The sequence below is a fragment of the Rutilus rutilus genome (assembly GCF_951802725.1).
Source record: "Rutilus rutilus genome assembly, chromosome: 24".
In the NCBI taxonomy this organism is placed as follows: Eukaryota; Metazoa; Chordata; class Actinopteri; order Cypriniformes; family Leuciscidae; genus Rutilus; species Rutilus rutilus.
In genome coordinates, this window is record NC_140228.1 from 2,053,940 (window position 1) to 2,070,766 (window position 16,827).

A 16,827-nucleotide genomic window follows, 5' to 3' on the forward strand; every position below is an offset into this window, starting at 1 on the left:
GGCACTTGTCACATCTCTCCTACTCTTTGAGTAGTTCTGTAATGGACAGTTCCCTTGTCTGAAACGTGTTTGCTAGCTTTATTTCTATTTGCAACCATTATGAAAGGTAAGTCAACATCATGTTATTTTTTTTACATGTATGTTAAGGGCCTGTTCTGACCTGTTTTAATAATTTCTGCTAGAAGTTATTGTTGAAGTTTTGGGAGAATGACCTGCATAATTGTGGATTTCATTGCAGACATTTTTTTTAGCTATTAATGTTCATAACTACATTAACCAGCACACCTAATCTTAACAAATGACAATTTATGTAGTGGTCTGCTAATGCCTGTAAAAATGGTTTTAGCAAGTTTTTTTACTCTTTAATTTGACTTTGTAAAACACACACAGTTTACACCACTAGTGACAATGACAATTTAGTTTTAAAATAACACAATGTGGCAGATGTTTAATTTGCACATTTTCTTTATTCTATTTCGAGAACTAATGGATTCAAAGCGACACACAAGATTTTGAGAGATGGGAGAGCTTCATTCCTCATCATGTCCTTTCTGTTCAAAGGAGAAAAAAAGACAAAGATGTAAGATTCATTTATCTTATTAGAAAATATAATACAATTTGCCCATAAATGTAATTGTTTAAAATTATTTTCCATATTTCCTTGCAAAATTTGATTGCACAGTAGGAAAATGAATACATTTTAGTTTGCTTTAGAGTTAATGTTAATGACAGTATGCACCACACCTGCCAAGTCATTTAACATTTGTTTGAAAACAACCAATACTTACCTTGGATCCTGTATCACGGCTCTTGGCTCTCAGCTTGTTGACCTGAGATTCAGCAATATCAGCCCTCTCCTCTGCCTCATCCAGCTCATGCTGTATCTTACGGAACTTGCCCAGATTTGCATTAGCCTGTTCCTCCTGTAAAAACATGGAGATATTTTCTCAAGCAATCCCATGCCAAGAAAATAAGCCACATTTTTGGTCACGCTTTGATTAGGGTCTAATTCTCACTATTACTATTAACTACGACTTTTGCCTTAATAATAAAAATAATAAAAAATAGTAGTTAATGTTATCACCTTGGACTAAAACTAACTGAATTCGCTCACATGGGGTATAACTACTTCCCAATTTATTTATTTTGTGTAATTTTTGTACTTTGTTGGGAATTTTTACCCACATTGTTACACTTGTGTTCCCGGTCATATCATATTATAATATGACGGCCTACCAAAAAAAGCGTTTAAGTCTCTTGTTATGCTATATTATCACCAAATATTGGATTAAATCTTTTTGTCAACTTGTTTTCTTTCAATTAGGACAGGTTTTGTAATCCTTTTTGGAACTGATTGATTGTAGGCCTCATTGATCTGACCTTATGCACCTCAGTTTTGAAGTGAAAAGGGCAATATTTGTGGATAATTTTGTCAATATAATTTTTTTTTTATGAAATTGCACTGTTTATCACACTAGTGTGCTCTAATGTTTAACCCGGAAGTTTGTTGTACAAAATGGCACAAAGTCAAACTTGTGTAGTTCCCGGTCAAATATGAAATATGATGTTCTTCATGTTCACATATGGTCATGTGTGCAGGCCTCATTGATCTGAGGATAAAGTTCATCTATAAAGAAAGATTATAATACGTAAAATTGTTTGTGTGTTTGTGTTGTGTGTGTGTGTGTGTGTGTGTGTGTGTGTGTGTGTGTGTGTGTGTGTGTGTGTGTGTGTGTGGTAGCTTGAGTGTTGGTCCGAGGCCTTTATCTTTGCAAGCGATCAATCAGTTTAAAAAATAAATACAAAACCTGTACTAATTGAAAGAAACCAAGTTGACAAAAAGATTGAACCCAATATTTGGTGATAATATTTCATAACAGGTGATTTACAAGCAATTTTTAAAAGGCCGGCCATTTTTGACCGGGAACACCAAAGGTGTTTCAACACAGCTTAAGGGTAAAGCATGATTAGATGCATACGTTTTTACTGAAATTATCTTAAACATACCGCCTCCTCTGCAGTTCTTTTGTAGGATTTGACCTTCAGCTGGAGTTTGTCCACCAGATCCTGAAGACGTGCCAGATTCTTACGGTCCTCCTCAGTCTACATATAAAGTCAGGGTTGGGGAGTAACGGAAGACATGTAACGGCGTTACGTAATCAGGTAACTGTAATTCGTTACAGTTATGTCAAAAAAGCAAAGTAATCAGATTACAGTTACATTTTTTTTACATTTTGTAAAAAACGGGAATGCTATCAGGATTACAATGGTTTCACTTAAAACTAAATAAATTAGTATTTTGACATTATAATGCTATATTGACAGTGTGGATCCCGGTTATATCCATGGAGATATCCGTCAGGCTGGACAAATAAAAAATAAATAACATTCTAATTAATAGCTTATGGGTCGCAGGTCGATGAGAAATAAATAATTAATGTGTTGATTTTTATTTCACTCTTTTTTTATTAACTCTCATTTCACAGTAAAACACAACGAACATGCGTTTTCAGTAAAGGAAAAAATATGCCTAGAGCATCTCCTAGTGGTCATTATATAAAACATAAATTGCTTAATAACTTAATAGCTTTCTAAAAATATACACACGCTTAACACTGAGAATTAGAATAATTGAAATGTGACGATCCGGTGCATATATCTAAATCAGAGAAAATCATGTTCGAGTGGGTAATGTTAAATTCGGTTGATGTTAGAACTGATCCGCGCATCTCTAATTGACAGCTGGTTCTGTTGCCAGTCATGACTCATGTGAGCCACTTGCTGGTGCATGGCAATCATTGTCATAAATATTGCTTTTTTCTGTACGTTATTTACATATGTGACCTTGAAGGAATCCAAAAGTAATCAGATTACATTACATTATTTGCTTTCACTTTGTGGTGCTTGGATTACGTTACTAAAAACCTTTTTTTAATTAAGTTTTTTAAAGTTTTTTTAACTGTAATGGAATATATTTTTAAAGTAACCCTCCCAACTCTGTATATAGTCAGAGCATAAATTGACTTGATCACAAGTTATGTTGTTTTATAAAATCTTAGCATGAATAAAAAGGCATTTATTGTGCCAAAAAAAAAGTGACCTGGTAGGTGAGCTCCTTGACGCGTCTCTCATATTTACGGACTCCTTTCACAGACTCGCTCGCCTTTCTCTGTTCAAGCTCCACCTCATTTTCCAGCTCTCTGACCTAAGAGATGTGTAAAAGGGTTAGCTAATCAAACAAAAGTATTTTAATAACAGAAAAAAAACAATAGACAACTTACTCTGGATTCCAGTTTCTGGATCTGCTTCTTGCCTCCCTTCATGGCGATCTGCTCAGCTTCATCCAGACGGTGCTGCAGGTCCTTGATGGTCTGCTCCATGTTCTTCTTCATGCGCTCCAGATGAGCACTGGTGTCCTGCTCCTTCTTCAGCTCCTCTGCCATCATGGCAGCATCAGTGATGGCCTTCTTGGCTTTTTCCTCAGCATTCCTGCACTCCTGCACTGCCTCCTCTACCTCAGTCTGAAGCTGAGTATTATCTCCCTCCAGCTTCTTCTTCTGATTCAGCAGGCTGGTGTTCTGAACATGGACAATATTGACATTCATGTAGTCTCTAGTTGTTATTGATACTAAGAATGGGTTTAAAGGTTTAATTTGTCTAATGCAGATGTGTCATACCTGAGAATGCAGGAGCTGAACTCTCTCACTGACATCCAGCAGTTCCTGCTCAGCCAGTTTCCTTCCTCTCTCAGTTTGTTCCACCATGGATCTCAGCTCATCCAGTTCAGCCTGCAGCAGATTGTTGCGTCTCTCCACAATGGCGATGTTCTCTTTGAAATCATCATTAGCACGAAGAGCATCATCTAGTTGCAGTTGGGCATCCTGTAAAGTACAAGTTTTACAAATGAAAAGACTGAAGAACTATGTTCACCTAATCATTATAAAATCTTGATTCGAAGATTCGTCATACTTTGAGATGTCCATGGAGACCCTTGAGTTGCTTCTGGGCTTCTGATGCCTGTCTGTTAGCCTGGCTGAGCTGAATCTCCATCTCATTGAGGTCTCCCTCCATCTTCTTCTTCAGTCTGAGAGCTTCATTCCTGCTGCGAGTCTCTGATTCCAGTGAGCTTTGCAGGGTATCCACCACTCTCTGCTGGTTCCTCTTGGCCTGCTCCATCTCTTCATCTTTCTCAGCCAGCTTACGTTCAATATCAGCTTTGACCTGATTGAACTCCAGCTGAGCTCTAAGAATCTTTCCCTCTTCATGCTCAAGGGAGCCCTGACAGATCAATGAATATAGTTATTTAAAAACATGTTTACTTCTATTAACATACCCTTATTTTAATCTTTTGAATAAATACACAGATAACACAAAAAATATCAACAATTAGATATTAAGGTATACCTCAGCCTCCTCCAAAGCAGTTTGAATTTCAGTTTTCTCCTGCTCCAACTGCTTACGAATTTTCTCTAGTTCATGAATGTTCTTTCCACTCTCGCCAATTTGTTCAGTGAGATCAGCAATCTCCTCTGTTTAGTAGGCAAGGTAGTAATGGTTAATACAAGTTAAGATTTTTGTGATATTGATTTGAAGGAAAATATAAAAAAGATGTGCACATACAAAACCCAAATTGTGCTCAGGTGTGGGACAAAAAAGACAACAAAAAATTAACAAAGTGTGTTGTGCCAGATGATTAATACATTTTTGGAGCTGTAATTTCAGTGTGCAAACAATTATTTTCTTTGTTTATTTAACCTGTTAAGCTGCAACCCCACTTTTGAAAAATCCCCAGAAATGACATACCCAAACTGAAACACATACAGTTCATGAACCCTTTGTATTAAAAGCACAAGTATGATCTCATTTGAAAGCTGACACCTGGCAGTTTATTGTAAATGTAGAATTAATTATTGTCATAATGAAAAAAATTGTTATAAATAGCTTCAAAGTTTTGTAAAGTTATTAGAAATTATTTTTTATGAAACATCCTCATGAAAATAAAATTGAAGTTGGCACTGGAGCAATCTAGAAATGCACTATAGCTAAAGCCACATGTCTAAACATTTTATGTTTAAAATCTGAAGATAATAAGTCCAAAACTCTGGATTTAGTTCAATGTTTTTCAAGACCATGTCAAATGACTTTATTTTTAACGTCCTGGAATGTCACATGATCATGGCTCTTCTTCATGTTCCATATATGGACTATTATTGTGCATGTAGCGCCCTCAGGCTGTTGGTATGAATTAAAAACACAGTAAATCAGAGTACCAAATGTTCATAAAGATTACATCGACGCATTTGGGTATAAATTCAATAAATATTATTCCTGTCTATAGAAATATGATGTAAATCTATGAGAATCTATCAATATTTCTCCAAATCTGCACATTTTTTAGCTAAAGCCCTGAGGCACGTTGTTTTGTGTATCGCTGTCATGACGACAGCACGGAGTTTTTTATGAATGAAAGCGGCTGACGCGCATAATTCATATCATTCGTATCAACTCATTTTTTCATTTCATAACTCCTGACACAAATTAAGACATAACTGTCACTATGAGTTTCTCAGAATACAATAGTGGTCAAATACTGAAACTTGAGTATTATATCTTTTTAATTATGTATAGTTTGTCAAGGTATAACATTAAATCTGATAGTAATTTTGAATTAAATAAATAAATAACGCTTCAGTGCGCCGACGCACTGGCAACGCTTAACAGGTTAAAGTTTATGAAATTTATGTGAATGCCCAGATGACTAATAAATCAAGTGCACCTTGGAGGTTCTTGTTTTCTCTCTTCATAGTTTCCAAATGATCCAGAGACTCCTCATAAGAGTTCTTCAGTTTGAATAGTTCAGTACTCAGAGATCTGGCTTCCTTCTGGGAGCTTTCCAACTCGCTCTGAGACTCCTCATATTTCTGCTTCCATTCAGCTAGGACCTGTTGATAGAATCAGACTTTGATTAGCTACCATTGGAGCTGAATGAGCACAAAGATTATTTATCTGTAAGGGTTTTATGCATTCACCTTGTCAAAGTTTCTTTGCTTCTTGTCCAGTGCAGCAGCAGCAGCATTGGATCTCTCCACATCCACCATGAGATCTTCAATCTCATTCTGCAGCCTGTGCTTGGTCTTCTCCAAAGAGGAGCATTTAGCATTAACAGCTTCCACGGCTTCTTCTGCATCTTGCAGACGCTGAGCAAGTTTCTTCCTACAAATATTACACAGAAGCATTACTTTACAATGTTTTTTTTGTTTTTTTTACATACATATTTGTTTTATAAGATTGTAGGTTTTTCCTGTTTCTTACTTTGCTTCCTCCAGCTCCTCAGTCCTCTGGATGGCATCAGTTTCATACTTGGTTCTCCACTGAGCCACTTCAGAGTTTGCCTTGGACATACTACGCTGTAGCTCAGCCTTGGCTTCTTGCTCCTCCTCATATTGCTCCCTCAGCAGATCAGCATCATGACGAGCAGACTGAACTGCATGGGCCAGGGCATTCTTAGCCTATGAGGATTAGGAATTTCCTGTTAACAGAAACATGTCCTTGGAATGCAAAGGACAGTTGGTAATAAATCCTTTAAAAAATATTCTATACCTTGATTTCCTCCTCTAATTGTCTCTTGAGGTCCTCAATCTGCTGGGTGTAGGACTGCTTGCCTCTTGTTAGCTGAGAGACCAAGGAATCCTTTTCTTCTAGCTGTCTAGAAAGCTCCCCTGGATAAATATAAAAAAAAAAAAAAAATATATATATATATATATATATATATAAAACCAGTACATTACAGAAAGTAGTGTGTGATCTTGGGCATTTGTCTAACAATACACAGGATGAAGTATTTCCTTATCAGAGTACATACCATTCTCAGTTTGTAGCTTAGCTTTTTGCATTGTGAAGTCATTGATGCTGCGTTGTCCTTCTTCGTATTTTGTTCTGTATTCAGACATCTGGTCCTCAAGGGTCCTGCACATTTTCTCCAAGTTTGCCTGTATAGATTTTAAATGTAAAAGAAAAAAGTTAAAGACACACAGTGAATGAATAAACAGTTATAGCATTATTCTTAAGAAAACCTGAAGTGAGGAAAAGCAATTATAAATGGATACAAGAATTCATCACCTTTGCCTTTGCAAGCTGCTCCATGTTGGAGACCACATCGTCCAGTTCCAGTCTGAGTTCACTCTTCTCTTTCTCCAGCTTCTGCTTCACTCTCTGGAGGTTGTCAATCTGCTCCCCCAGATCAGCCACACTGTCTGCATGTTTCTTCCTCAGTGTAGCCGCAGTGGACTCATGATGCAGAGTGGACTCTTCAAGGTCTCTGCGCAGTTTCTGGAACTCAGCTTCACGTTTCTTGTTCATCTCAATCTGGGCAGCAGTGGCTCCACCAGCCTCCTCCAACCTCTCACTGATCTCCTCCAGTTCTCTGGACAGATCAGCTCTCTGTTTCTCAACTTTAGCACGAGCTGCTCTCTCAGCCTCCAGCTCTTCCTCAAGCTCTTCAATTCGGGCCTGGTAATGTAAGGAAAATCAAAGTTAAAGCTAGAATTCCTAATTGTCTAATTTTTTTAAGAATCATAAAGTTTACCTGCAGCTCCTTCAGTTTCTTCTGGAGTTGGCCTGCCATTGCCTGCTCATCTTCAATCTTGCTACTGAGCTGGCTGATCTCAAAATCCTTCCTGTGTTGCAGAACATATTTGATTACCATTATTAATAAGGATTCAGATTGTGAGCTGTATTCTTGAATAATTATTCCACCCTCTGGAAAACACACTTTTTAATCCTCTCTTCCATTTGCTGTTTGTCATTTTCCAGGTCCATCACGCTCTCTTGGGTCAACTTTAAGTCTCCCTCGAGCTTCCTCTTTGCCCTCTCCAGATCCATACGAATCTTCTTTTCCTGTTCCAGGGAACCCTCAAGCTGGAAGGACAATATTTTGTTCAGCATTGTAAATGTCACCTTTTTCATCTACAACAGAAGAGTCAACAAACCACTCACATCATCCACTTGTTGCTCCAGCTTGGCTTTGGCTTTGGTGAGTGTGTTGACTTTGTCTTCCTCACTCTGGAGGTCATCCAGCGTTTGCTGATGGGCCTCCTGAAGAGCTTTCTTCTCCTTGGTCAGCTTAGCGATGATCTCATCCAAAGCTGCCATCTCTTCTGTCAGGTTTTTAACCTGTAAAATTGTATCATTGAATCAAGAAGCTCTTAACACACCTTTTTTGTACCATTAACTTGCTCAGTGTTGAAAACTGACCTTGTTCTCAGTGGCATGTTTCTCTTTCTCTACTTTGGCCAGAGTGAGCTCAAGATCATCAATGTCCTTCTTGAGCTCAGAGCATTCATCCTCCAGCTTTCGTTTCTTTGCAGTCAGCTCAGAATTCATTTCCTCTTCATCCTCCAGTCTCTCAGTCAGCTCTTTGAGTTTGGCCTCAAGCTGGATCTTATTCTTGATCAGACCTTCACATCTCTCCTCAGCATCACAAAGATTATCTTGCTCCTGTTTACAGGTGCAAAAAATTATGTATATTTATTTTAATGTCTTTGTATAATTAAATCATAAGTATAGTTTCTATTTAGTCATGAATTCATAAAATCGTAAACTTACAGTTTGGACTTGGAGGTGCAGGTCATTCTTCTCTTGGAGAAGAGAAACCATCTTTTCCTCAAGCTCCTTTCTGCGGGCTTCAGATTTGGCATAAGCCTCCTTCAACTTCAGGAATTCTTCCTTCATGTTGGCCATCTCTTTCTCCGCCTCAGCAGATCTCAGCAGTGGTTTGATTTTGAAGTAGAGCTTCATCCAGGGCCAATTCTTGACACCCATGAAGGCACGTACATTCCACTGGATCACAAGCAAGGCATCTCTGTAATATGACACAAAAATAAATTCATATATTTCATATAAAATGTACTAGAGGAATTATTTTGGAATTTAATAGCCTAAAGCTTGCGATCAACAACCTACCTGCGATCAACAATTTTTTGGAACTCAATTCTTGCGAGATGACCACGAGCTCTAGCCTGAATATTTGTGATGATGAGAGCAAGACGATCATCTCGCATCTCTTCAAGAGTACCCAGTAGACCAGCCTTGAAGAACACCTTAGGGAGTCAAAAGGGTCTCTTATTTAGCCTTACATTGCACAAGATATCATTGCATGCACATGTTTTTGTATTTGAACTTTTATAACCTGAATTAGATCATTTATTAGGGTACCTTTGTATGTCCAAATCTGTACTGGTTGTGGTCGATATCCAAAGAGCCTAATAATTTCTCAGCTCCTTTCCTGCTGTCAATGAACTGACCATCTGGGATGGCAGCAGGGTTAAGGATACGGTATCTGTTGTTGAATAAAGTGGAAAACCATTTTAATTTTGTTATTGACAATAATAATATGCCATTAAAAAAAATCATGTACTGTAAAACAAAGGGGTCAAGAAATGGCTCAAATTCGCATAAAAGACTTTTTGTGTGAACCATTATTTCCAGCAATTTGTTCAAAGACCTAAGTAAATCACAAAACCAAATGGAAAAAAAAAAACATTCTGAATAGGAATTAATACCCAATATGAATATTTGCAAATATATCTACTCTGGTTGCATAATTTGTGGACGTTTTTGACCCAAGTGTGACTTTGATGTCTTGACTTTTGATGTATTCATAAATGAATGTACCTCTGCTTGAAATCTCCATACAGGATCCTGTTGGGGAATCCCTTTCTGCAGATCCTGATGCCCTCCAGCACACCGTTACAGCGCAGCTGGTGCATGACCAGAGGATTCTCCATCGCCCCAGGAGTCTTAGTCTCATTGGGGATGATGCAGCGCACAAAGTGAGGGTGAGTTGACCTTAAGTTGGTCATCAGCTTGTTCAGGTTCTCCTGTGGATGGACATTATCCATGACTCTGACCATATATGTATTATAGGTTATGCTATTTAAAGAAATTAAGAAACCAAGCTATATTAAATAAAATTTTCATTATGAATCACTATGAAAGTGATACTATGATATATGTTACCCTGTGGAGGGCAGACACTGTCTGAAAAGAAGAGCCCTTTTTCTTCTTCTCCTTTGTTTTGCCGCCGCCACCTCCCTCTGCGGCTATTGAAAGAAAAGAAAAAAGTTCTTAAAATGAACCTTGCAATCCTTATTTGTCTCAATAGCCACTTTCCACCATCAGGCCAAACCGTTCTCATTGCTTAACCGTTTAGGACCTGCACGGTTACAAGCAGGAGCTTAGCCAAACATGCTGATAATTCCGGGTTGAGAATGGTTTGTAAGTGTGCTGTGTTGAACCATGTTCAAGTGGAAATATAATTGGAACCATTCCTTACCGTTCTGCCCAACGGTGGAAAAGTGGCTTATGATTTCCCCCCCTTAGACACACCTGAGTCAGCACCAGAATAATTAGCAAACAGCTGAGACAACATTTTCATGGTGGACTTCTGATAGAGGCCAACAACAGTCTCATTAAGAGGATCCTTGTTCTTCACCAGCCAGTTATTGATGTTGTAGTCCACAGTGCCAGCGTAGTGAACCAGGGAGAAATGGGCCTCTGGTTTACCCTTGACAATCCTGGGCTTCTGGAAGTTGTTTGATTTCCCCAAATGGTTGTCATAAAGCTTAGCTTTAAATGTTGCATCACTGGCTTTGGGGAACATGCACTCCTCTTCAAGGATGGACATGATACCCATTGGCTAGCAAAGAAAAGATTGGAAGGGTTACAAATTAGCTGAGCAGTATTGATCCAATACCTGAGATTGCTCAAATTTAAAAACTCACCTTTTCAATTAGATCAATACAAGCCTGCAAATCCATGCCAAAGTCAATAAACTCCCACTCAATGCCCTCCTTCTTGTATTCCTCTTGCTCCAGCACAAACATGTGGTGGTTGAAGAACTGCTGCAACTTCTCATTAGTGAAGTTGATGCAGAGCTGCTCAAAGGTGTTGAACTAGAACAGATTAACAGTGTTGTCAACATGGGTAGAAAACAGAGAACCACAGAATGATACATTTTAGAGTAATTTTTTATGTAATGTTGGAAGTCACAATATACACAAATCTGTTTGTATAAAATGTATTTCTGTTTAATCTAAAATCTGACTAACTAAACTTTTAGTACATATACACAACTTAAAATGAACAAAACTGACTTCCTATTCTGGAATAATGGACCAAAAATATTAATAGCATGTCTTATTTAAACAAACATATACAGTACAAATCTTTGACCAATAATATGGTTTCTATGAGATCGTCACGTCCCCCTAATGCCATCAGTCACAAATAGCAAAGTGATGTAAACTAAAGATTATAAGCTACTTAAAAAAAGATTATTTCTCGACCAAACCATTTCATGGGTATTTAACTATGCATTACAATGATGTCAATGTCCATACATTTAGTAAATTTTGGGTATCAATTTTGATAATGTACAATTTCAGGCAATATTTATCGCCATACAAATGGGCCCAGTGAAATTAAACTTTGAAGACTACACTGCACATGTTGAGCAACCAGGAAACCTTTCTCAATGGTGACAGCTGAATTGTGTCTAGATCCAAAAAAGTGACTTATAGGAACAACATCAAGTACTTACATCAAAGATCTCAAATCCAGCAATGTCCAGCACACCAATGAAGTACTGGCGAGGCTGTTTGGTGTCCAGGGATTGGTTGATTCTCACAACCATCCAAAGGAACATCTTCTCGTACACTGATTTGGAAAGAGCGCCAACAGCATAGTACACCTGTCATATAGACATTAAAATGTTACAGAATAATGTGTTTTTATGGTTATGTGAACAGTATGTAATGAAGGGATGTTAATCATGAAGTAGTCTCCACCTGCTGGACACTCTGTCCCTTGGTGACCCACTCATTTCCTACTTTGACTCTTGGGTGGCACAGAGCCTTGATAAGATCAGCAGAGTTCAGGCCCATCAGATAAGCTGCTTTATCAGCATCTGTCGTCAATAAAAGAAGATGGTTGATGGTAATGAATCTTCTATTAACCAATGCAATATGTCAGCATTTTGTCCCAATACTGACCCTCAGTCCCATCAGCCTCGGCCTGTTCCTCTCTTTGCTTCTGCTTGAACTTCATGTTGCCAAAGTGCATGACGGAACCAGTCAGCTTGTAGATGCTGTTCTTCTCCTCTTGGGTGAAGCCCAACACATCGAACGCTTCCTACAGCAAATATCATTAATTTAACATGATAAATGCCTCATATTCTTCTTTCTTGTATTTTCAGTAAAAATGAATCTTTAGGAGGTAATGTCAAAATGTATTAATGGTAATTTGTAGCTGATTACACACGTCAGTAGCCATCAGCTCGTCAGCATCAACAATAGAGGCCACTTGTGTCTCTCCTTGAGAGATGAAGGCGTAATCATAAGGGTTTGCTGTGATCAGCAGCATCTCTGAGAGAAAGGACACAGAGCACTTAGACGTCATGTTGTAATGCATTTTCAAACAAAATGATAGATGTTTGGTTGTAAAAATTTTCGCCCACCTAAAAGTTCTGGTTTCTTCTGAGACAGGATCTGGTAGAAGATGTGGTAGTCTCTCTCAGCCTTGAGCTGGAAAGTCACACGAGACTTCTCCAGAAGATCTGTTCATAGAATTCACAAAATAAGCATTGTATCTAAATGTGGACATTCCATAGACTTTATTTTGTTTTGATATACAGCTAATGATAAATGCTATAAACTATTTTAAAAATAAAATTATAATAATTATTATTAAATATCTGGATTGGATTATGTTGCCCATGCATCTTTGCAATTTGAAAGATCAAAATATTAATTGGCTTTCAGCTAACCCTAACGGAACAATTGCTGCATTTTTAGAATAAAAAAAATGGTATTGTTTTTACAAATAAATACGTCCCTAGATGTCCCAGATTTAACTACCTTCTTGATAAAAATTTGTCACTAAAATATGCTAATCCCTGAAGTAGATACACACACAAATCACTAAGTATGTGCTTTAAAAGACAAACCAGTAAATAATCAAAGATCTTTCTTACAAGTCTCAATGTCCGCAGATGCTAGCTTGCCACTGGCAGCAAAATGGATTCGGATGAACTTGCCCTGTTCGAAAGAGGATATTGTCTTTAAATACTGTGGAAAAAAATCTACGAAAGATTATTATTTGTAACTTAAAATCAGTGTCCACTCACAAAGCGAGAAGAGTTGTCATTCCTGATGGTCTTGGCATTTCCAAAGGCTTCAAGAGCAGGATTACACTGGATGATTTGATCCTCCAGAGTGCCCTAGAAAACACAATATTAGAAATTAGTGCATTGTGAATGACAAATCAAACAAAATGACACCCCAATACATTTTTATTAAATATTTAATTAAATATTGTTTGAATTCAGATCTCATCTGTTTACCTTCTTTTCAGTGGTTTCCTTCTTTGTAGGACTAGCAGCAATGCTGGCAAAGTACTGAATGACTCTCTTTGTGTTCACAGTCTTTCCAGCACCAGATTCTCCACTATCAACACAAAACGGTCTTAGACAGAGCATATATACGTTGTCTTATCAACCTTATTGAGACTTTGCAGCCGATTAAAAAGCATATATTCTTACGTGATAAGAATTGACTGGTTTTCTCTGTCTGCAAAATAAAAAACAATGTTTTGTTAGAAAATGGATCTCATGGATATTGGTTACATATTCGTCCAGCAAGGTAATATAAATGCATTATATTTGGAAACAATTTGTACAATTACTGTAAACTATTTAGAATATGCTGAGTAGACGCACCTGACAGCATGTACTGATATCCATTGTCAGAGATGGAGAAGATGTGTGGAGGAGCTTCACTCCTCTTCTTTCCTCTATAGGCAACCACGACTTCCTGGTTGTACACTGGCAGCCACTTGTAGGGGTTCACAGTGACACAGAAGAGCCCAGAGTAGGTCTGTAAGAGATTCACAGAAGGTTTAGATCTACTCATCCAAGATAAAGAGAACGTGTGAGTGTTTTAAGACTCGACTCACGTAGATCATCCAGGCTGCGTAACGCTCTTTGAGGTTAAACAGCACAGCGGGCTCGTGCAGGAAGGTGAACATCGCCATGTCCTCAATTTTATCAAACTTTGGCGGGTTTTGGGGGTGAACATCAATCTCCTTCACAGTTACTGTCTGTGGGAACATGAGATTTTTGACACAGTCAGAATCTATGCATATTCATGTATGTGCTCCATCAAGATTGTTTTCCTTTATATTTATTTAGCAGATTATTTTATCCAAAGTAACTTGCAAGTGAGAATAATAGTTGCATCATTAAAATGCATTAGATGGTGAGGAAATAAATAAAAAAAACTCAGACAATGGTGTATTTAAATCAAAATATTTAAATACATAATTTCAGAAAATGTGACATTATTATTTTTATATAAATTATGTATTGTTATAATTTATTATTATCATTTTCCATTTGTAATTATTCAACTGCATAAGTTATTCCAAACGCAATCAGCCCTTATTTTAAACTGAACACTGCGAGTTCAAAACTAGTCTCTCACTTAGCAAAATGAATTAAACAACTGTAAGTTACAGCAATAGTTAAGAAGCATCTGATTAATCACAATGCCACTGCTTACACTTATTAAAACTTACCGTTCCCTTTGAAGTCTCACAGGTGACTTTATCACCATCTCGACTGATAATAGATGCCTTGAGATACTCCTCTTCAGCATCAGGAACAAAACATTCCTTCTTCATGTCGAAGGGGCGCGTTTGGGCCTCCAGTCGCTCCTTGTCTGATTTCCTGAGATACGAAGCAGCAGCTCCAAACTCCGCCATCTGAGCATCCCCCATTTTTCACCTTTCTGTTGGAGTTCACATGAACTTTATTTGACACAATGGTAATGTATAAAGTGACATGATTAGTACACATTCTGTTTTCAAATTATTTGAAGTGAATGAACATTACCCGGTTAAGTAAGATTAAAATGTACTCACTCTTGCTGTTCTGTTCTTCAGAGACTGATGGTTCAAAGCTGTAGTTTCACACAAAAGAAAGAAAATTATGTCAACATTGTCTCCTTTCGGTCAGAAAGTCAAGTGATAATACAATTAGTAAAGAACTCTTTGACTTTGACTTCAAAGTTAATTTCTAATATGTGTATAAATCAATGTGTCCTCCAACTTACCGCTCAAAAAGAAAGATAACGATGACACAATTGAAAACATGTTGTCTCCTTTTATAATGCAATTGTTACTCTAAATATGGTTGTTGGCATCACACAAAGCTTCCAGCTCGCTCAGTTTGGTCTGGAAGGATGGGTTGGGTATGTTGGGTAGAGGTGGGGGGCAGTTTATTGTGGCATGGAATATCTTTCCTGTCAGGCTCAGAGTTAATAATGGTTATTGAGTATCAAAAATGGATGTTAGAAACATATTCAAATATCACATAAATCAGAAATATTTTACCCACCCACTGTATGCCTAAAACACATTAAAGAATTGAAAATAACACATAAAACACCTTACTGTTTCAAATACTGATCACTACAACATCAGAGTTTGAGTTTAACAATGATTCTGAAAAACAGTATTTACCTTAAAACTTAATTGGTAACGCAGTAAAACTCAATAATTAATTATTGTGAAATGTCCATAACATACAATGAAAGCATATTCTGTGTACTGTTTTTGAAACCTTTATCAGATTACAAAATATAAGTTAATGGCCAGAACTCAGTATAAAATGTATCTTCCAAAAGGTTCTGTCTCTTGTATAGCGGTTCATCACGGACACTTATCCTGTGGTTTCCACTAGAGGCCTCACCTGATTAACAGTTATTGAATGGACCTGGACAAGGTCAATGTCTAGCTGGTGTGAATATTTCAGTTTGTCCTGTACCAGTAATGGAGCATTTGTCTTCTTCCCTGTATACTTGAGCATAGAGATATCCCTGTGACATTCCTATTGAGTGCCTCTTCTTGATTGAGAGGAACAGCTTGCATGATCTACCCGAGTAAATCCATTAATGGAGAGCGAGTGAACTTTATGAACTTCTCTGCTCACTGCTCCTATATTTATATATGTATAAACGATATATCTTTATACATCAGATCTTGAAAACACCTGATACAGATCAAATTGCAGAGCAGCTTGACAGTCTAACACCATTGTAACCTCAAGACCTTGCAAGCTGATAAGTTGGGGTCAAGACATTCAGGCTAACAAGGAGGAACAAGAAGTGTGTGATGAGTGCTAATATCTTGTCACTTCACACATGCTGCCATAGAGTGTAATTAATATGAAAGGTGTTAATTATGAAACCCACTTGAAGGCACCTCCTAAGATGTGAGATTCTTTAAGGGTTTATAAATGGTCACAGTTGTTTACTTTTTAAGGCTACTGTAAATGCAAAGACTGAAAAAAATTGTGTTTTTGGATATTACCTACCAAATATGTTGTGTATTGAATCTAAAATTCTAATTCTTAGGATAAAGCATTTAAAAAGTATAAAGTAATTTGGTTTATATTCATGAAGTGGATTTGACCTTTGGACAATTGACTAAACCTGTTAGTGGCAATCAAACAACAAAAGACATACCTTTACCTCTGCTTCTGTGACACTTATTTTTCTTTCTGTTTGCCCTTGAGTATAAAGATAACGGTGTGAAATTCTTCCTGAGTGCTCCTGCCCTATTGAGGACAGCTCGGCCCACATGTTGAAATCTGGAGTGAAGCAGGTGCTGTTTTTGTAGAGGGCCCCATGCACATAAAAAAGAGCATCTAGTTATAGATGTTGGCACACTTGTTGGCTGCATTGTCTTAACTGTAGTTACATAGCCAACAGC

The 16,827-nt window shown here is 37.5% G+C and overlaps 1 protein-coding gene across 1 annotated transcript; it reads right to left on the reverse strand.

Annotated features, from left to right (window-relative positions):
* Nucleotides 1–318: 318 nt before the first annotated feature.
* LOC311283751 (myosin-7-like) lies at nt 319–15,195 on the reverse strand. Its single transcript, XM_084398424.1, has 39 exons — nt 15,168–15,195; nt 14,977–15,014; nt 14,632–14,843; nt 14,011–14,154; nt 13,775–13,931; nt 13,598–13,625; nt 13,400–13,502; nt 13,184–13,276; nt 13,031–13,094; nt 12,515–12,613; nt 12,319–12,422; nt 12,051–12,189; nt 11,847–11,965; nt 11,600–11,749; nt 10,782–10,952; nt 10,387–10,696; nt 10,018–10,100; nt 9,673–9,878; nt 9,214–9,337; nt 8,962–9,098; nt 8,605–8,860; nt 8,254–8,496; nt 7,996–8,172; nt 7,772–7,917; nt 7,586–7,676; nt 7,120–7,509; nt 6,863–6,989; nt 6,601–6,719; nt 6,313–6,509; nt 6,030–6,213; nt 5,777–5,942; nt 4,405–4,529; nt 3,970–4,278; nt 3,678–3,881; nt 3,282–3,578; nt 3,101–3,205; nt 2,008–2,103; nt 789–923; nt 319–551 (listed from the first exon to the last, which is right to left on the reverse strand). The coding sequence occupies exons 3-39, from the start codon at nt 14,830–14,832 to the stop codon at nt 531–533; spliced, it is 5,820 nt and encodes a 1,939-aa protein (XP_084254550.1). The 5' UTR covers nt 14,833–14,843; nt 14,977–15,014; nt 15,168–15,195; the 3' UTR covers nt 319–530.
* Nucleotides 15,196–16,827: the final 1,632 nt, after the last annotated feature.